Source organism: Peromyscus eremicus, chromosome 2, assembly GCF_949786415.1.
Source record: "Peromyscus eremicus chromosome 2, PerEre_H2_v1, whole genome shotgun sequence".
Taxonomy (NCBI): Eukaryota; Metazoa; Chordata; class Mammalia; order Rodentia; family Cricetidae; genus Peromyscus; species Peromyscus eremicus.
In genome coordinates, this window is record NC_081417.1 from 155904520 (window position 1) to 155925144 (window position 20625).

Consider the following 20625-nt stretch of genomic DNA (forward strand, 5'->3'; position numbering starts at 1 on the left):
ACACCAGGGAAGCTAAGGCAAAAGGATGATTGTAAATCTAGAGTTAGCCTGGGCCTAGTAGAACATTCTAGGCCAACTTGGACAACTTAGCAAAAACCCATCTCCAAAAAAACAGCCTGGAGGTGGTGGCACAAGCCTCTAATCCCAGCACTCGGGAAGCAGAGGCAGGTGGATCTCTGTGAGTTTGAGGCCAGCCTGGTCTACAGAGCTAGCTCAGTTCCAGGACAGCCAAGGCTACACAGAGAAACCCTGTATTGAAAAAACAAAAACAAACAACAATAATAAAACAAAAACAAACAATGAAACAAACAAACAAAATGAATTTAAAGCTGCTTCTGGGAACTCAGGCCTGTAATCCCAGGAAGCTGAAGCAGGCAGTTCATAAGTTCAAAGCCACCCTGGGCCATTGAGCAAGCTCTTGTCTCAAAAGTAAAGGGCTCTGAAAGGATGTAGCCTAGTGATAGAGCACCACAAAACCCTATGTTCAGTTCCCAAAACCTGCAAATAAAATTGAAGTTAGAGGCTGGAAAGATGGCTTGCCAATTAAGAACACTGGCTGTTCTTGCAGAGGACCCACATAATGTCTAACGAAGATCTGTAACTCATTCCAGAAGATCTGATGCCCTGTTTTGGCTTTCATGGGTATTACATGCAGCAAAAATACCCATACACACACAATAAAAATAAACAATCTTTTAAAAAAATTTTAAAAGGTCTGGGGATTGGTGTAGCTCAGTTAAAAAGCACTTGTATTACCTGCATGACGCCCCAGGTTCTAACCACATAAATGTATACATGTGGTAAAGAGCAGGCCCCAGCCACTCAGGTCCCAGAAGACGAAAACAACTGGCCCAGGGTAACTCTCTCCACCTTCCTAGGCTGGAGGGCTAGTGACTAGGGAAGGTGTTAGGACCATCCCGCTCAGGCCACTCACCATAGCCACAGCGAGAACCACAGCTCAGGCACGTGGAGAGCCTGTTCCAGAGCTTGGTGTACGTGCCGTCCTCACAGTCGGAGCACACTGTGTCTGAGATTTTGGTGCAGAAGTGTTTCACATGCTGGCCTGAGAAAACAAGGACCAGGGGTCTCAGTGGAAGACAGGTCTCCAGCAAGACCTTAGATTCCAGGGTTCTGAACCCAGCCAGGAAGCTCCTTTGATGAAGCATCGGCGCCTCCACGGGACATCACACATCTGTTGGGCTCTAGCCATCTCCACCTCTGAGCATAGGTTCCTCTCTGCTCTCTCCAGGTAGCTGAAACACCACACTAGAAAAACCTACTGTCAGTCAATGACACTTCAGAAAGAACTGGTTTGCTAACTCTTGTCTTCTCGATGGCTGGTTAAAATTCTCCATCATGGTGTATGAACCATAGGGGAAAGGTGGCAACAAGGATGTCGGACCTGGAAGCCTGTCGGAGCCAAGGGATCCCTAAAAGTCTGGAGGATGGGAGAACACCAGGGCAAACCTTGAAGGTGTTTATATTTTTCTTCTGAAGCCAGCTCCTCTCCCTTATTCCTTTTCTGCCAAATTCACTGCTATTCTAAGCTCATAACTTCTTAAAGACTCTCTGCTAGTCAACAGAAAAGCCACTGTCCCCTGGGGGCTCTCAAAGTGACTGTGGAGGGTGACGTGTACACATGCTCCTGTGTTCCTACTCACTGGGTCTCAAGCAAATGGCACAGAACCTCCAGTAAATAAAAATCTGAATTCTTCATGGTGACTCTGCTCATCTTAATCAAGTGTTGTTTATTATTATTATTATTATTATTATTATTATTATTATTATTATTACTATTACTATTATTATTATTATGTGTGTGTGTGTGTGTGTGTGTAACCTGTTTTCTACTTCCACCATTGGTTCAGTGTGTGTGTGTAACCTGTTTTCTACTTCCACCATTGGTTCAGGGCATCAAACTCAGGTCCTCAGGCTTGCACAACAAGTGCCTTTACACACTGAGCCGTCTCACCAGCCCTCATCTCTTCATCCCTGTCTCCCATCACACTCTCCTCTTTTACTCTGGCCCACACACAGCAACCTCCAGGTCCCTTGAGCTCACTAAACAGGCTCCTGCTTTGGGGCTTTCCACTCACTTCCTTGCCTGCTGTCTCCTGTATGTTTGTGTGGCTTGCTCTGGTCCCTTTTGCAGAGCTCAGAGAGACCTTCCTGGACCACTCAGTGTCATCAGGAGCACATAACCTTGTCTGTCTGTCTGTCTGTCTGTCTCCACCAGCCTGTGCAGTCTTCTCTCCATCAGAGCACCTCCTGGCAGGCAGCACCACATCATCTCTTAGGTAATCTGTCTGTCCTCCATTAGAAAGCAGACATGGGCCGGAGAGGTGGCTCAGCAGTTAAGAGCACTGGCTGCTCTTCCAGAGGACCTGGGTTCAATTCCCAGCACCCACATGGTAACTAACAACCATCCCTACTGCCAGTTCGAAGGTTCTAATGCCCTCTTCTGACCTCCAAGGGGCACTGTGTGAATGTGGTGCACAAAAGTACATGCAGGCAAAACACCCATACGTATAAAATACAAATAAATCTTACCTAAAAAAAAAAAAAAAAAAGGAAGAAATAAAGTAGACTCCATGAGGATGAAGATCAGGAATATCTTCCCGACATTCTGCTATGATGCCAGCAGACTGAACACACAGTAGGTGCATTATGGATACTACTCAAGTGAATGTATACACTTGACTGGCTACTCAGCACTGAAGGCTAGCTACTCAGTCCTCCCCATTGGGGCTACTCAGATCTACCATCTATGAAAGGGGTACACATTCATTCACTTGATAATTAGGTACAGGACACCTATATGGGCCAGTCATGTGCTGGGAATTCCACAGGGACCAAGCTACAGTCTTTACTCCAGAGGAGCATATAGTGAGGCTAAGAGAAGAACCAGGCCATCATTGCAGAATGGAGCAGGCTTCTTGGTCATGGAGACAGGGTCTAAAATGTAGGTATATGTTAACTGAGAGGAGGTATTGAGAAGTGTACTGAGCAGAGGGGACAGTATATGCAAAAGCCCAGGGCAAGATGATTAACTGGCCCTAGAACAGATGTCCCTAGAAGCAGCCCAGTGAGAATTTAAGGCCCTCTTCCCCATTCCTGGACAAGCATTCCCTCCATGACATCACCGTCCAAACACCCAACATCTGCCTCTCACCGGGAGGACACGCAGCACAGCACATCTGAACATTGTTGTTGTAGTATTCCTTTGGTTCCTGGCATGTGACTCCAGGTTCTGGAATGTAGGGTGTCAAGGTAATCTGGAAGAGAGCAAGTAAGGCAGCCTTCAGCACAGTGACTCTGGGCTCCAGGACACCGGTCATCAGGTCTCATGGATGGGTTCTTGCTTTGGAGGAGGAGGAAGGCTTGAGAAAGTAGTCCTGGCCTTTTCCCTTCTTGGCCTCCCTCTTCAGCAGGGCACACTTGTGTCTGCAGATGGAGGTGCTGGGCCAGGAGTGGGTTACTTTAGGCCTCTCCTCTTACTGGGTGAGTCCCAGGAGGGTTCAGAGAAGATGCAGTTTTTGAAGACAGTGGCTTTGGTCACCAAGAAAAGGTCCTCCACACAAAGCTGCTCTCTTTCTAGAATGCCTGCTTGTCTGTCCCTGTGTCCTTCTGGCTGAGGTTTGCCTCCTCCCAGAAGCACCCCCTGACTCCCCTAGACCCAACGTAGGCTCTTCCTCCTCTGGGCTCTCTCTACATAGATACGGCCCTTCCAACATTCATGTCATTGTTCTGACAGGGCACGTGTCTCCTTTTACACCCATGCATATGCGTGCAAGTGTACATACACATGCTCACATGCTGACACCTGTGATGCAAAGAGGCAGTGACCTTGTCACCTCTAGACCCAAGCTTCTGACACAGGCCATGGCAAAGCTGCCTCAGGAAGTTAAAACAGGATGGGGACAAGCCTGTGTGCTTCCTCACACCGGTGTTGCAGTCCTTTGGGCTGAGAAGGTTTGGACCACTGGGGGGTCCCGGGCCTACTCAGACTCCCACTGCCAGGAGGATGGTCTCAGCATTGGCTGACAAGTTTCCAACTGAGAGGCAATACCTTGACCTCAAACCAAGACCAACGCCCATACCTCTTGGCTGGCAACCATGTGGCCCTGTTGCCACATCCTGCTTCCCCACCCTCTTGCCTGAGAGCCTTCTCCTGTCACAAGAAGCCATGCCTCACTCTCTGCTTCTGGACACTGAACCTGAAGTGGGTGTATTATTGCAGTTCTCCAACAACCAGCCAAGATGGACCATGACCGTTGTATAGAAAGGAAACAGGAGTATAAAGAGGGTTCATCACTCACCTAAGGTCCCAGAGCCAGTGACAGATTTGAGCCTGGGTCCTGTCTGCCTCTCTTGCCTGTGTTTTCAATGGCTGTGCCAAGTACCTCCACTGAGAGAGCAGCAAAGTCAGGAATGATGGGGAGGAGGAGCGGAGGAGATGGCTGAGTGGTTGAAAGCTCTTGTTACTCTTGGAGAGGACCTGGGTTCGGTTCCAGCACCCACATGGCTGCTCACAACTGCCTGCCACTCCAGTTCCAAAGGATCGGACTCTACCTCTAAGTTCTGCTGGCTCCTGCATGCATGTGGCGCACATACATATACTCGGGCACGCTCGCATTTTTTTTATTTTTTTTAATAAATAATTGTGGGGCTGGAGAGATGGCTCAGAGGTTAAGAGCACTGACTGCTCTTCCGAAGGTCCTGAGTTCAATTCCCAGCAACCACATGGTGGCTCACAACCATCTGTAATGAGATCTGGTGCCCTCTTCTGGCCTGCAGTCATACATGCTGTATATGTAATAAATAAATAAATCTTAAAAAAAAAATTAAAAAAAAAATAATTGTGAAAGACAGACAGACGGGGAGGAGAGAAAAGGAAAACAGCACCCACATGGCACAGAACCAGCAGTGAGAACCACAGGGCCCTCCCTCAGATCTCCAAGTGGCCCTGGGAAATGTGCAGCAGCAGCAACTGTCATCACTGTGCCTGTCCCAGGACCCTGGAGACCAGCCTGAGCTCCGGCTTTCCTTCCGAAAGACGGGATGGCAATCTGAGCCTTCGGGGACAAGCCTGAGTTAGCCACTTCTGCAAGGATGTGAGCTCATGAGCAAACACAGGAGTGGATCCACAAGCACAAAGAGGGTGTGCACACACACCCAAAGTCCTTGAAGTTCCTGCTGACGTCACCTGAAAATGACCAGGGGGTGGTTCTAGGTCAAAGTTGAGGGCTGGCTTATACTTTTTATTGTACCAACAGCCTCCATCACACAGTCAATAGGAGCTCAATGAACGTTTATTGAACCAGTAACCGTGACAAGTCCCCTGACTTCTCAGATAAAGGTAGAGAGTTAGAAAGTCATGGTTTCATTTTCTTATTCTGCCGTTTATCAGCTGTACGATCACAGGCAAGTGTCTCTACCTCTCTGGACTTCGGTTCCTGACTGAACTCCACGGGAGCAAGAGAGATACACAAAATATCTAACAACTATCACAGCAAAGGCACTGATCAGTTCCCTTGAACAGCAGCTGTAAACAAGTCAATCAGAGAAGGTGCTGCCTATAATACTGGGCTCATCTGGTATGTATCGACGGGACAAATTCCCAGGATCTGTGGGCGGTGGCTCTGCCCTCCGCCTTCCCTCCCCACCCCCAGCACTGTCTGGGGAGCATCACTACCCTGACCAGTGGTCTCAGCAGCAAGTAACATGTGAGTTACTCCCTCAGTGTTCTTCCCTGTTCAGGCACCAGGCCACTCAGTGATACCAGCTGGAAGCCACCAGGGGCCATGACTCAAGGGACTAGCATTCCCTGATGTGGACAGTTGTTGACTCTTCTGGTCCTGCCCCTGTGCCCTACCTGTATCATGCTCCCTCTGGCCAAAGTCCACACATGCCTTCAAAGTGCATCCCCTCTGCAGACCACTGTCCAGGGCAATGCAGACAACCTACCTTGTTTTCATGCTCACGCAGTACCCCCAGAGCCAGACAGAAAAGGGAGATCAGCAGCCGCTACCCTGAACAGGGGAGTGATTCCAATGTCATTTCCTGGAGGAGAGGTCTTCACTCTCCGCACTAGAGCCAAGAAGCCTGAACAGAAATGCACCTGCCATCCTGGCCTGTCTCTGAGTCCACCAACAGAGCCATCTGCTCCAGGAAGGTCATGCAGGCAGCTGGGTGAGGGAAGTCTCAGAGCCTCTCCCTTCCATTTCACGACAAAAGGATCCACTGGGGCTGAGCACCCACTATAAGGGCGTTCCACACTGCCTGTGTCCAAGGCAAAGGGTGTCAGTGGTGCTGGTTGCCCCCTCCACACCTATGGGGGCGTCTCTGGGCCAGGGAGTCATACTGCTCAAAAAGAGAAAAGGAAAAACAAGAAAGAACTCTCCCCAGGCATCAGAGAATCCTCTGCTGTACTCATGCAGTCTGATTTCTCATCCCTTGGACAAAGCAAGATAAGCTGGAGGAAGGGAGTGAGGAAGGACACACAGAGCGGACCTAGGGGAGCCCTGAACCCCAGAAATCACAGTGCCCTAGCTGCTTTTACACCTATCATTCCACAGAATGCTAACTGACACAGAGGGCCTGAGTGTCCCCCACAAAACTCCCGGACTAGCCTTCCTGGAGAAACTGTCCCATTAATTAAGTACCTTCTCCCTTCACCCCACCCTCTCCACTTCCTCAAACAGCAGCCTCCCTTCCCACAAACCCGGGCTGTATGTGGCCTGGATCTCATGGGAACCCTATCCCTGCCAGCCCAGAGTTAATCCCCTCAAGTATCCTGGGTGGTGGTAACCAGGGGAGCCCCTAACTCATCTGGGGCCTGGGCATCTTCTAATGGCCCAGAGAAACACTGCTTTGGCTAGGGGACAACTTCCTGCCAGACCCAGAGGGCCTGATGGGAAAGGGCCTTGCCTCGGCCAAATTGGACTGTCTCACTGACCCGCCCATGAACAAGGGCTCCTGGTAGCCAGCTGGACCCCATGGCCTTCTGCTCCTGCCTTCCAGGGCCCTCCTTGTCCCCAGCTTCACTGTGAATAAGCTTCCTGGTGCCTTCTCCTCAGCTATGTGTGACTCCAGTGCCAGCAGCTAGCAAAGGGGCCCAGCCCTCCTTCAACAAGTTTGAGGCCTGTTTATTCTCTTGGACAGAGAAAACAAAAAACAAAAAACAAAACCACAACCTCGTCAGGGCTAAACAATGAGGAACAGAAAGCCCCTGCACAACGCAGAACGAAAGGTCACTCCAGCGGGGGAGGTCCCCAGAGCTCCCAAACACAGCCCCAGGCGCTGGGCCTCAGGGCCACGGCAGGGACCATGCAAACTGGGATGGGGCGAGAGAGGGGGTGGACAAGTCCTGAGGTTCACAGGGCTGAGGGGACTCCAATCTTCGCTTTGAACTGGAGAGATGAAGATTCGCCCCCACCCGCAGTCGTGGGGATCTGACACTGAGAAATGAGGAAATGAACAATGGCTCTGGGTGCGTCAGCGTGTTGACTTGAGCTGGTCGTTCAAAAGACAAAATCCCAAACAGGGAGTGGGGAGGTGGCCCGTGTCTTTAATCCCAGCACTCAGGAGGCAGAGGCAGGAGGATCTCTGTGAGTTCAAGGCCAGCCTGGTCTACAGAGAGAGTTCCAGGACAGTCAGGGCTACACAGAGAAATTCTGCCAAAAAAAGGCAAGCCCCCCTCCCCCCTGCCCCTGCCAGGTCAGAACTGGAAACGGGTGGTAAGGATTAAGCACCCACTGAATAGATATGGATTAACCACCTACTGTACCTGGTAGACAGAGGCTGCAAAAAGGATAAATGGATGGAGGTGGATAAAGAAATGGATAGATGGAGAAATGGATGGATGAAAAAATGGAGGGAGGAAGAGATGGAAATAGAAGGAAGGAAGGAAGGATGAAAGAGATGAATGGAAGAGTAAATAGGTGGATGGATGGACAGATGGATGAATAGATGTATGCATAGATGGATAGATGGACAGACTGAGAGATGAACGGATGATAGATGGCAAGACCCCTGGGCATGGATCTACCACTGAGGCAGGAATGGGACAGGATGGAGAAGGTGACATGGAAGAGCTTCCAGCTTGTGGTAAAGAGTATGCACCCACCTCCACCACCCTTTGTATGAGCTAGACGGACTAGTAAGGCTTAGATCCAGGATAAGTACCCACTGTGTGAGGTGCCAGTCTGGGCACGCTCATATGAATTTCTACATTTTTATCTTTGAACCAAACATTGAGGTCAGTATAAGTCTTTGGCGTCTTGAATGAGAATGGCTCCCTAAGTTCATATGTTTGAATGCTTGGTCCCTAGTTAGTGGAACTGTTCTGGGAAGGATTTGGAGGTGTGGCTTTGTGGAAGGAAGCGTAACATGGTGGGGGCAGGGGGCTTCAAAAGCATGTCAAGAGGTTTCTCTCTCTCTCTCTCTCTCTCTCTCTCTCTCTCTCTCTCTCTCTCTCCCCCATGCTTATGAATCAAAATAAGCTCTCAGCTACTGCTCTGGTGCCATGCCTGCCTGTCTGTCATGCTCCACTCCATGGACTCACCCCCTGAAATTGTAAGCCAGCCCCCAATTAAATGCTTTCTTTTGTAAATCACCTTAGTCATGGTGTCTCTTCACAGCAATCAAAAAGTAACTAAGACAAAGCCCATTTCACAGTGCAGAAACGGAGGATCCAGGAGGTTCAACACGGGTGAAGACTGAGAGGGAGCTCATTATATCTACATCCACCTCCATGGCTCGGACAGTTTTATACCCTGTGGTGTGTGTGTGTGTGTGTGTGTGTGTGTGTGTGTGTGTGTGTGCATGTGTGTGTGCAGGAGCACATGCATGTGGCTATACAGGGAGGGCAAACATGAATCGGTACCTCTCCATGTATGTGCAGGTGCACATGTAGCTGTACTCTGTGTGCATATGGGAGTGCATATAAGAAGGTGCATGTGCATATGTGTATGCCAGAGGGCAACCTGTGTGGTCTCTTCTCAGTGCACTGTCCACCTCAGTTTCATGACAAGGTTTCTCTTCGGCCTGGGGCACATGAATTTGGCTAGGCTGGCCACTCAGTGAGCCCAGAGATCCACCTAGCTCCACCGCCCCAGCACTGGGATTCCACACATGTGCTACACCTGGTATTTTACATGGGTTCTAGAGATCAAACTCAGGTCCTCGTGTTCGTGCAGCAAGCACCTCACACCCTGTGGTCTCGTCTTGCTTCACAGGGTGGTAAACAATTCAATGGTGTTTCCAGACAAAAGAGCCACCACATCCCAGGGTAAACGAGACAGCTGTTGGGGACAGGCATCTGCCCAAGGACCCCCCACACACAGCCGGAAGCTATCTTCAAGCGCTGGAGAGACCACATCATTTGCATGGCGGGGTGGGGGTGGGCATTTCAGTCTTGACCCTGGAGATTTACAGGAGCCCCATGGACTATGAGGGTACAGCCACATCAAGCCAGGCTGTCACAGCGACGCAGGCCTAGGCGGCCAGGCCTGTCAACCATCATGGAAACAAAGAGCACTGTCGTCAGGTAGGACCAACCACATCACAGGTGGGTAGCCCAGGGGTGACACATCCCTCCTCCAAGCTGCCGCCAGTGATGAGCTTCAGAAGTGAGCTGCAGCAGACAGGAAACCCATGCTGGGATCCGGTTCTTAGGGCCAGGCTTCAAGCTGCATGCCACAGTCTCTGCCTCCAAGTAGAGCTCAGTTTGGTGACAGAGAATGTCCCACTCTCTCCGTTATCACCTCCTTGAGGCCCTTTGGTACAGCTTTCTCCACCTCCTGCTGGCTCTTCTCCTCACCTGGGCAACTCTTGTCAGCTAGTCTCCTCCCTGTTGGTCCCCAGCATATGCCCCTTTGCAGACAGACGTAAGCCACCTTCCTGCTTCCAAGACTGGCCCTCCGTAAAAGTATTCAGCAGTTCCTGCTGCCCTCAGGCTGGAACAAAAATCTCTCCAGCTCACCTGTCACCTGATACAGATACAGAGCATCTGACTCCCACACTCTTTCCACACCCTGACCCCTGTTGCTACCTCTGGCCACACATTCTGCAGAGCAGACCCCTCAGATTCTTCAGAGTCACCCCCACCAACATCTTATTCTCATATAAACCTCTGAACCCCAGATGAGAGCCAGATCCCTCCAAGAGGCTCCTGTGACAACCTGGGGCTATTTCTATATTCCCCAGGTTAATACTTTGTTTCTCTTGTGTCACCCCTGACACCCTACTGTGATCTCTCCTTGAGCCAGGACCTGGTTGGACTCCCCTTCTCTTATTCTCCCACCTTGATTTTGGCATCCACAAAATAAGAACAGAGCCATGCCCACCATACCAGGTGTTGTGATTCACTGAGCCTGTGGGGGTGAAGGGCTGGGTGCTGCACGTGGCTAGAGCAGGTGTCTAATAAATGCAGCGTTTATCAACAAAAGCAAAAGATTTAATTTCTGATTCACTGAGCTGAGTTTGGCCCACATGAGAACTGGCCAAGGAATGGACAAGGTAGTTTCTAGGGAAAAACTGAAGGGTGGTATTCAGATCATGGTCCAAGTAGTGGCCTCAACCAACCGCCATCACAGCTGGGTGGTAGCCAAAGTGTGATTCTGCATCCCTAAGGACAGAAGCTGGGCTTTGGCTGGGGAGAGCAGTAGGCCCATGAGCAAGCATGGCCCTCTCATGTCTGCTAGCAAGAGCAGTGGCCTGCCACCCTGCTGGCTGCGGATGGAAGGGCTCCATGCATCCGATGCATCAGACCCATGCCTGGCTCTCAGGAGACACTGCAGACACCAGCTTCAAGTCCACCCCAGTCAGAGTGGGCGGCCAGGGTTGATTGTGGCAAGGTTGTTCCTGTGGCTGACCATGAAAGACCCAGAAAAGGTTGGGGTGCAGCTCTGTTGGTAGAGTGTATACCTAGCACACGTGAAAGCTTGGGTTCCATGCTCAGCACTGCATGAAAAAGCCAGGTCTGGTAATGCACATCTGTAATCCCAGCAACTGAGATGGGGAGCCAGGAGCATCAGAAAGAAGGTCATCCTCTGATACACAGTGAGTTCAAGGCCAGCCAATTACAATGACCAAGCTCAGGCTGGACAGTTATCCTCGATACAAGATGGAGATACAGGAAAAAATGCCCTGACCCCCAGCCTCCTCTTCTCTCAACGCTCCCACTCCTTCCCTTGCTCTGCCGTTCCCACCTCACCGAGTCACCACTACAGCCTCCTAAGTGTGTCTCCCTGCCTCTAGCCTTTCCACCCCATCTGCCCTTCACACGAAGGCCAGAATGACCAGCTCATCTACTCTCTGCCCCAGGCCACCTCCAAACTATCAGTGGCTCCCATTGCCCCATCTCCTAATGGGGAGAGAGTGTGGTAGTTGGCAACAGGCACTGGAGGAAGGAAGCTTGGCTTTGAACTCAGACTACATCCCTAATTAGCAGGCATCTTGAAGGAATTATTTTCCTGTGGGTTTATTTTTTAACTAAATAATTTAATTATTAATTTATTATACACACTAAGCATGACTTCTTTCTTGTACAATTGTATCCCCAGACCCTATTTGTTGTGTTTTTGTTTGTATATTTATTACATTTTTTAAAAGATGAATTTATTTTTATGTGTATGAATGCTTTGCCTACATGTTCGTCTATGGACCATGTGTGTGCATGCCTGATGCTGCAGAGATCAGAACGGGCATTGGATCCCCTGGAACTGGAGTTACAGACAGTTAACTGCCATGTGGGTGCTGGAAGTAGAACCCGGGGCCTCTGCAAGAGCAGCAGGTACTTCTGATCACTGAATCACCTCCCCAGCCCGTTTGTTGTTGTTATTGTTTTTTGTTGTTCTTGGGGTTTTTTGTTTGTTTGGTTGGTTGGTTTTGGTTTGGTTTTTTGAGTCAGGGTTTCTCTGTGTAGCCCTGGCTGTCCTGGAACTGACTTTGTAAACCAGGCTGGCCTCGAACTCACAGAGATTCGCCTGGCTCTGCCTTCCCAGTGCTTCCCAGCATCTGACACTACCATCTCACATATTGTTTTTAATTTTATGTGTATGAGAGTTTTCCCTGAATGTATGTGTGTGCCTGATGCCCCAGGAAATCAGTTCTCTTGGAGCTGGAGTTACAGATGGTTGTGAGCCACTATGTGGGTGCTGGGAATCAAACCAAGGTCCTTGGAAGAGCAGAAAGTGCCCTTAATTGCTGAGTCATCTCCCCAGCCCTAGCCTGTTTATGGTATTTTCAAATAAACAAAGGTCTTTTTCTCTGTAGAATGAACCTGACAACAGTACATACTTCCTGGGTCTGATACAATAAGGTGTTTTGCAAATTCCTGCAGAAATATAGTTGTTTTTTGTTTGTTTATTTGTTTGTTTTTTTAAAGGCATACTGGCCTGGAACTCTCCATCTTCCTGCTTCCACCTCCCAAAGGATTTCATATGCAATCCACCACACCTGGCCCAACAATTGTTTAATGGGACTGGTATTACTTCTTTCACAAATTGACCACAGACACACAGCCTCATGTGTCGTTAACTCTAGCAAACTTCCTGCCCCAGCTAGATGGTCTAGCCCTGTCCCCAGTCCCTCCAGCCTCCAGCTGGTATCCACTCATCTCCAGTCTGCTATGTTCTGGGACTCAAGGCTGGGAAAGTGCTCCCGGAGTTCTTGCAGGAGGGCAGAATGTGGGGAGACAAAAGGCTGACAAGAGAAGGTGAGGAGGGTGTGACCACAGGCCCAGCCATAGGGAGGCAAGCATGGAGGCCTTCGGGGTAGAGTGGGGAGGACTGGCCTCCTGCCAGAAAGAGCAGGAAGGAGCAGGACCCAGGCTCAGGGCCAGAGGCACAGGCAGTGTGAGAGGGAGCAGCTGGTGACAGGCGAATTAGGAACCTTGGCTCTGTCAGCAGCAGACAGAAGCCAGGGCTGTAGGTCAGCTGGGGAGGCCAGGCACTGGGATAGCTAGGGCACTGGCAGGGGTTCTGCTAACTGAGTCAACATGCCAGAGCCCTTCCCCATAGAATCACTGTCCTGTCCAGAGCTACCCTCCACCCCCTGCTCAAGCTACTGAGCCCTCCCCCCTCCACCTCCTAACAGCTGCAGGCCTGGATTCCAATGCTGGCTCTGAGAGGTCCTTGCAACCTGGTCAGGACTGGGGCAATGGAGATTCAGAACAGAAGAGAACTGGCGAGCCAACTCCTGCCCAAAGTAAAGCTACACCAGGCCTGGGCCCCAGACCCTGGAACCCAGGATCCACAACTCTGCCCTGTCCCGAGAGGACAGAAAATGTCTTTGTGCATGGCCTGTAAAACTACCTACATGGCCCTTCCCACCTAGCTCTCAACCTCAAACCAACTCAATTTCCTGAACCTCAGGTCACTATGGTCCTAAGGCTAAGGTCAGATGAAACCCACACTGACCACCCTGAAGAACAGCATCCCTGGGTAGTGATAGTCTTCCCCATGTCTTGACAGAGGGGTTGGGTTAACCCAGGGCCCCAGGGCCCAAAGAGAACACAGTGGTGGTTCCCTAGGCCTCTCAAGGACCCAGCACTCCTGAGCAGGTCATCGGACGCTTGGTTTCAACAGTAGAACTTACTCACTCGGGCTGCATGCCCTCTTACAGCCTCCCATGCTGAACGTGCCGGCTGGGAGGAGGCCCTTCTTAAATGAGGAACAGCATAGCATCCACAAACTTAACCCCTCCAGCTCTATAAAGAAGAAAGGGAACCCAGTGTGGTAGCACTAATCTTTAGTTCCAGCACTTGGGAAGCAGAGACCTGTGGATCTCTGTGAGTTTGAGGCCAGCCTGGTCTACAAAGCAAGTTCCAGGCCAGCCATAGTCACAAAGTGAGATTCTGTTTCAAAAACCAAGAAGAAACAGGGTGGGTGGGGAAGACCTTAGAGAGGACAGGGTGACTGTCTCATCTTACTCAAGCGGGCAAGAGTCACACAGAGCTACAGGTGGGAACACACTGGTTACCTCCTCCCCAGAGCCCTAGGATGGCTCACATTCCGGGTACAAGGAACTCTTTCCCCCAACCTCCCGCTAGTGAGCTAAGTAGATTTCCTCTTCCCTGGCTCACAACCAAGCAGTCCAAACCACAACGGTGTCACTGTTAGCTATGACATCACAAGAGATCGAGGTGGAAAAAAAGATGTGAGCCCCAGAGGGGTGGGTCCTGGAGCTGCAGAGCCCCTGTCCCACAGGAGGGGTGGATCCTAAACCCCCAAGCCCCTACCCCGCATCCCAGGACAAGGAGACACACTGTCGGGCCAGAATCGGCACCAAACAAAGTGTGCGCTTTATGGGTGACAAAGAGCTTCTTCGAGGAAACACCCGCCTCACTAGGGCTTCCTTGAACCTGCCGGCTCCCAGATAGTCCTGTTGCTCGATGTTACGAAACTCTGACTTCCTCAGCGTCTGGGGACACGCCTCGCTGCTGACACATGAAAGGTGCTAAGTTCTAGGGAACAGGGGCAGGAAACCCATGACTTCCAGGCCTGTCTTCGGGCAAGTTGACTGACGGGCAGCCATGAAATCTTGATGCCAATGGGGCCTGAGACAGGGAAATAATTGTAGCCCAAACAAAAGGGAATAAGGTGAGCAAGAAGGGCTGGAGAGACGGCTCAGTGGATAAACACTTGCCTACAAGCCAGAGTTGGGCTCCTAAGAGCCCACATGAATGTGGCAGCCAACTATAAACCCAGCATAAGGGAGGCAGCAACAGAGATCCCAGAAAAAAACTGGATAGCTAGACTAACTCCATCAACGAGCTCCAGGTTCAGCGAGAGATCCAGCCTCAATAAATAAAGTGGGGATTGATCAATGGAGGAAGACAAATTGGGCACCCGCACACACAGACATGCACCTACACACATGTAAACACACACATGTGCAGGCATACCACTCATACATATATACATACATACATACGTACATACAAAAAAAGTGAGAAAGAAAAAAGTGGGGAAAGGATGTCCGCTCTTTTCTCTGGTGATTCGTGTAGCTACCATCCCCCACCCCAGTCTTCTGAGACTGGAGACTGGTGCTGTTGGAAGGTTTGGCCTCAGAGAGGTCAAATAACTTGAGCAAGGACACACAGTAAGCCAGTAAATTGCTCTGCTAACACTCAGGCCAGGCTCCTTCCTCAAGGCTGTGCTGTCTGTCTTAGAAGTCACTTGGGTATTTGGAACTGGGCAGCATCAGTTCAGAAGAGGGTTTCCCCGTCTTGGGTCATAAGTAAACAGAATCTCAGAAACACACACACACACACACACACACACACACACACACACACACACGCACACACAGATGGAAGAGAGTTTAGAGAAAACCTAGGATCTACTGACATGTATTATGCAGTGGTTCTCAACCTCCCTCATACTGTGACCCTTTAATACAGTTCCTCATATTGTAGTGCTCTCCAACCATAAAATATTTTGTTGCTACTTCACTAAACATCTTTTTTTTTTTTTTTAATGTTTTGAGACAGGGTTTCTCTGTGTAGCTTTGGAGCCTGTCCTGGAACTCACTCTGTACGTTGCTACTTCATAACTGTGATTTTGCTACTGTTATGAATCATAATGCAAATATCTGATATGCAGGATGGTCTTAAGCAACTCCTATGAAAAGGTCGTTTAATCCACAAAGTGATCGTGACCCACAGGTTGAGAACCACAGAGCTAGGGCCCTCTGTACTCCTAACGTCTTCAGCAAACATACTCTTCATCGCCCACAAATGTCATTTAGCACCTGCCGCTGAAAGGGTGGGGTGGTGACTTCCTGACCACATCGCCTTTGCTACTACACAGGGTCCTAGACCCCAGGCAGGCAGGCAAATGATCTGAGGGGCCCAACTAGGGGGCACGGGGCAGGAAGTACAGCAGGACAAGGTGACAGGAAGGAAGTTGGTCTTGGAGTGCCAGGCAGCAAAGTCACCGAGGCCGGAACTTGGGGCAACTGGATATCTGACACCTGAGCTTTGGGGTCCCATGGCTCCCAGAGATGGGGGTCTGAGCATACTGTGGTACCCCGCCTAGCTATGAGTGCTGCATAGAACCTAGTCAGGACAGGGTACCTGTGGCTCAAACAGCCACCAGAGGCTTCAAAGACTATGAAACACCTTAGTCCTGGCCACCAGCAGGGGAGTGTTTCCACTGTAGCGGGTTGGGGGGGACACACACTCCACAGCCACTGGACAGCAGAGCAAGGCTGTGAGCTGGCATCTGTGTGACTCAGGCCTTGAACCCTGACTGAGGGAGCTGGTGCCTGGCGGTGTCTGAAACAGAGAGTGCCGCATGTTCATTCACTTCTGCTCACTGGGTCCTCTCCCAGCACCAACCCCCAATTTCCCTCCTTGACAGTTTCAGGACCTGAGCCACCACCAGTGATATGGCCCGATCATAACCAAGGGTAGGTAGGGGTAGAGAGTATGTGCTATTTAGGGAGAAGGTCCCCACCTCATCAGATCTGCCACAGCAGTGGGGAGGAGCCCTGAGACACTTTGAAAGAGGAAGGCTGTCAGAACCTGGATCTACCCACCAACCTATCACATTTGGCCATAAAATGGGGTCACAAGTCACTACAAAGGTCAACCAATTATCTTTGACATTTAGTCAACCGTTTCGGGTTTTGGGTTTTTTGTTTTGTTTTGTTTTGTTTTTTGATTTTCTGTTGTTTTTTTTTTTAAAGTTTCATGAAGCCCAGGGTTGTCTCAGATTCCATATGTACCCAAGGATGGCCTTGAGTTGATAATTCTGCCTTGAGCTCTGGGATTAAGTTGTCAGCAAGAGCAACAAGAAATGTAACACAAATACCAAACCTCTCCCTTCCCCCACAAAGCCACCCTGGCTGAACTCTCCCTTTTCCTAACAAAGCCACCCTGGCTACTCCCCTAGAACTGGGAAGCAAGGACCATAAAGTGTCAAAGTGTCACCCAGCCCTGGGGACAGACAAATGCTTCAGGGAGCCACTGGGCCAGGCATCAGAACAATAGTCCAAGCCGTTCTTCAACCCAAGAGTGCCAGGCAAGCACTCAGAGTATAGCTCAGCTGGTAGAGTTCCTGCTTAGCACGCAGGAACACATGTCCCAACCTACATAAATCAGGTGTTGATGGCACACAGCTGGAATCCCAGCACTGGAGATGTGGAAGGAGGGTCAGGAGTTCAAGGTCATCCTAACCAGCGTAATGAACTGCAGGCCAGCCTGGGCTACATGAGACACTGTCAAAAAAAAAAAAAAAAGCCAAGCAAATTCTCTCTCACCACAAACAGGGGGTAAACAAAAGCTAACTTGACCCAGGTCACAAGGGCAGTTCTGAGCAAAACCTGTGTCTGTAAGTTATGTAACCTTCTGGCAGTGTGGCTCTTGGGGTTCTGGAGGTGGCTTCCTAGAACTAGACAGGGGGTAGTGTGTGTAGCAGGTGTCCGTGAGCACTGAGAGAGTTGACGGCACTGTATCAGGGTGCCTGGTCACCGGCCTATGGCCATCTGAAAGTCCCAATCACCAGGTCACATTCTCAGTCACAACACAGATGCCCCAGAAGGACGTCAGTCCGTGAACGAAAGACAAAGATAGGAGGAAAGAGCCCTCAGGCTCAGCAGTACTGCAGGTACAAACGCCACTCCAGTGCCAGCCAGAGATCCTGCAGACTCAGACCCAACCAGCGAACAGCGGCCCTCAGCCCCAAGACTCCCAGGGGTAGGGACGCTCTATCCCAGCTCAGAACAAGTGTCCAGCTATCCTGCCTTCACATGCATTTATTTGCCGACTAAATGATTAGGTGAATGGTGGGTTCCCCATCAAAGGGGACAAGAGCTCCCAAGGGTTCTTGAATCTGCTGCCCCCTAGGACCTGCTCCAGTGTCCTCAGGGCTCTGTCTGCTGCCCAATCCAGCTACACACAACATCTCTGAGTCCCATAATAGGGGTAGGAGTTGGGAGACAGGTAAGGTAGGGTCTGGGGAAGTAACATTAGGAGTTGAGGTCAACTTGCCTTCAATCCCACCTCATCACCTCCCAGTTCTGTGGTCCTGGGAAATGCCCCAGCTCGTCACCCATTCTCACATCTTTCAGTGGAACAGAGGAACCCACCTTGTAGAAACAGCTGGAAGGGAAGTTTCAGTGCCAATCTGTGACAATGTACCCAACACGGTGTCTGGCATTTGAGTGTCCCAACCAGGAGCTACTGTGGAATTAATCATGAGAAGGAGGATGGCACATTTCTTAGCTCCAGGTCCGTCCTGTCTTTAAGGCAGGTAAGACACACAGAGAATTAAAGGTAGCATGGAACCTGTGCTCCAAAGAGCAGGTCACATCTAAGTGGGGGGATGTGGACAGGCCTTTCTGGAGAACTGGTATTTACAAAAGGTTTGGAAGAGTTAAGGCTGTAGAGCGGACAAAATGTGTACCGGGCTCACACATGCACAATGGCAGGCACCTAGTCATCAGATTCACAGGGCATAGGTGCATGTGAGCAGGTAGGGCAGATACTCCCTCTGGCCTGGGATACATGGAAGGTAAGGGTTAGCCTCCACTACTAGGAGCCACAGAGGCTTCCCAGACAGGCAGAGAGGGACGTCTGGGCTTGAGCAAGGTCTCTCTGTCAAAGAAGGATTTGTGGGAGTGGGAACAGGCAGACAAGCTAAGAGTCCATGGCAATAGTCGCAGAAGGTAGGAGTCCAGTCCCTCTGGTCACGCCAGCACTCCACCTGAGTCCCACAGGGCCTTGTGCGGCCCCTCCTCCTGAACAGAAGTTCATATGCTCTGATTCCAGGGACAGGCCCAAGCTCAGAGCCCAAAGACCTATTCTTCCTTGGAGTTCAGAGAACAGTCCCCAGCCAGGCTGGCGACCACAGCCATGCACATCCACACTCAGCCCTACGAACTGGGACCGTCCTGATCCAGAGTCCATCCATGACAAGCTCCCCGAGGACCAACGTCCATCATGGATGAGTCCATTCCTTTCCACCCTGAGCCACTGAGTCACTTATGACACCACAGAAGCCACCTCTCGCTTTCCTGTCCTGCAGACAGGTAAATACAGTCTGTCCATCACGGTGGGCTCAGGAGGCAGAAAGCACACCTAACTGCCCAACTGTGCAGCCAAGCAAAGGCATATCCTCTGCAGCAAGCTCCCCCCATGCCCTTCAGAAAAGGTGATTTCTCTGGGCCTCGCTTTCCATACCCGGAATCTGTGTTCTCTTTACCCTGTCTTACCAACAATGGAGACAGGAAGGAAAAATAAAATAAAAAGACCACACTGTAGACTTGCCCGTTTCTTGTGTGAGTAATGCGAATACGGAATACTGGGGTCTTTACTCTCTCCGGTTTCCCGGGGCTCCTTGGGTAGCTCCCCTCGCCTCCACTGTCCCCAGCACACAGAGAATGTTCTGAAATGGCCCCTGAACACAACAGGCGGATCCTTGGAAGGGATCTGGGTAAGTGGCAGAGAAGTGACTCACTACCCAACTGTCTCTTATACTAGGCGCCTACTTAGACTCCTGGCCCCAACGACAACTAGCAGCCCCGGTGTTTCTAAGAAAGAGATAAACCATGGCTGGCGCAGAGAAGGAAGAATAGGCAACGCTCTCGGGCAGTGGGGCAGTGGCCCAGGTAGGGTCCTTCCCGCTTCAAGCGTGCAGGACAGAAGGGACTTCGCAGCGTCACAGGGATGAACAGTACTCCCGAGCCTTGGCTGGGTGTTACCCAAGCCCTGGCCGTGCTCCTGGAGAGAGCCACAGCGCATTTCTGGAACGTGAGGCTGCCGGGACCCGAGTTCCACCCCAGGCTCCCAATGTGCCAGGCTTCAGGTTCCCCGCTGCTCCCTAGAGGCGCGTGGCACATGTCGGCTGGGGATGGGATGGCCTCTCGCGCTGTCCCGGAATTGTGCTGTAGCCACGATGGGCACTGTGCGATGCGGCTGTTCCCCCGTTACCCGGAGAGTCACCCACCTGGGTGGGCACGGTGTGCCCGGTGGCCCATAGCTGCAGTCCGATGACCAGAGCGACCCAGAGGGTGGCGGGCGCCATAGGGGCGGCGGTGGCTCCCGCCCTTGTGCCTGGAGATCTAGTGGCTCCCCGGCGCTCTAGCTGGTGACTGAAAGCGAAAGCCCCAGGCCAGAGCTAGGGCAGACCTTGGGGGTAGGGGAGGGGTGGAGGCGGGAAGGGGCGGGGCCACTGACTGAAGACACGTTCCCTCCCACCAAGTCCTCTGCTCTCCCTGGGCACCTCCACCTGAACTCCCCCAGGCAGCTCTGGGTCTCTTTCTCCAGCGTCTCTTCCAGCCCTGAGTGACTCAGTCTCTCTCCATCGCTCCTTCCCCTTCGGGTCACCTTTCCAGTGAAGGGAAAGAGACTGGCACTGGAGATAGATGCCCACTGTATTTGTGACTGGCTGCCCAGGTCGGGCCTTCCCTCAGCTGACCTGCCTCCAGCTTCTTTTCTCAAATCTCACCACCGACTTTCCACTTGACTCTGGAGAAAACAGTCCCAAAGTTGACATCTGCTCTGGAGAACCAAAGGGCCTAGATCACTCACTCACTTAGACCCTAGAGCAGTGGTTCTCAACCTTCCTAACACTGCGACCCTTTAATACAGTTCTTCATGTTGCGGTGACCCCC

The 20625-nt window shown here is 51.1% G+C and overlaps 1 protein-coding gene across 1 annotated transcript in view; it reads right to left on the reverse strand.

Annotated features, from left to right (window-relative positions):
• Positions 1-20098, reverse strand: part of Tnfrsf1b (TNF receptor superfamily member 1B) — a 33628-nt gene extending 13530 nt beyond the window's left edge. The window contains exons 1-3 of the mRNA XM_059256274.1: positions 19959-20098; positions 3173-3275; positions 935-1063 (exon numbers count right to left, since the gene is read on the reverse strand). Coding sequence (XP_059112257.1) covers positions 935-1063; positions 3173-3275; positions 19959-20036 — 310 coding nt within the window. The 5' untranslated portion in view covers positions 20037-20098. The remainder of the gene's footprint in view (positions 1-934; positions 1064-3172; positions 3276-19958) is intronic.
• Between the last annotated feature and the right edge of the window lie 527 nt (positions 20099-20625).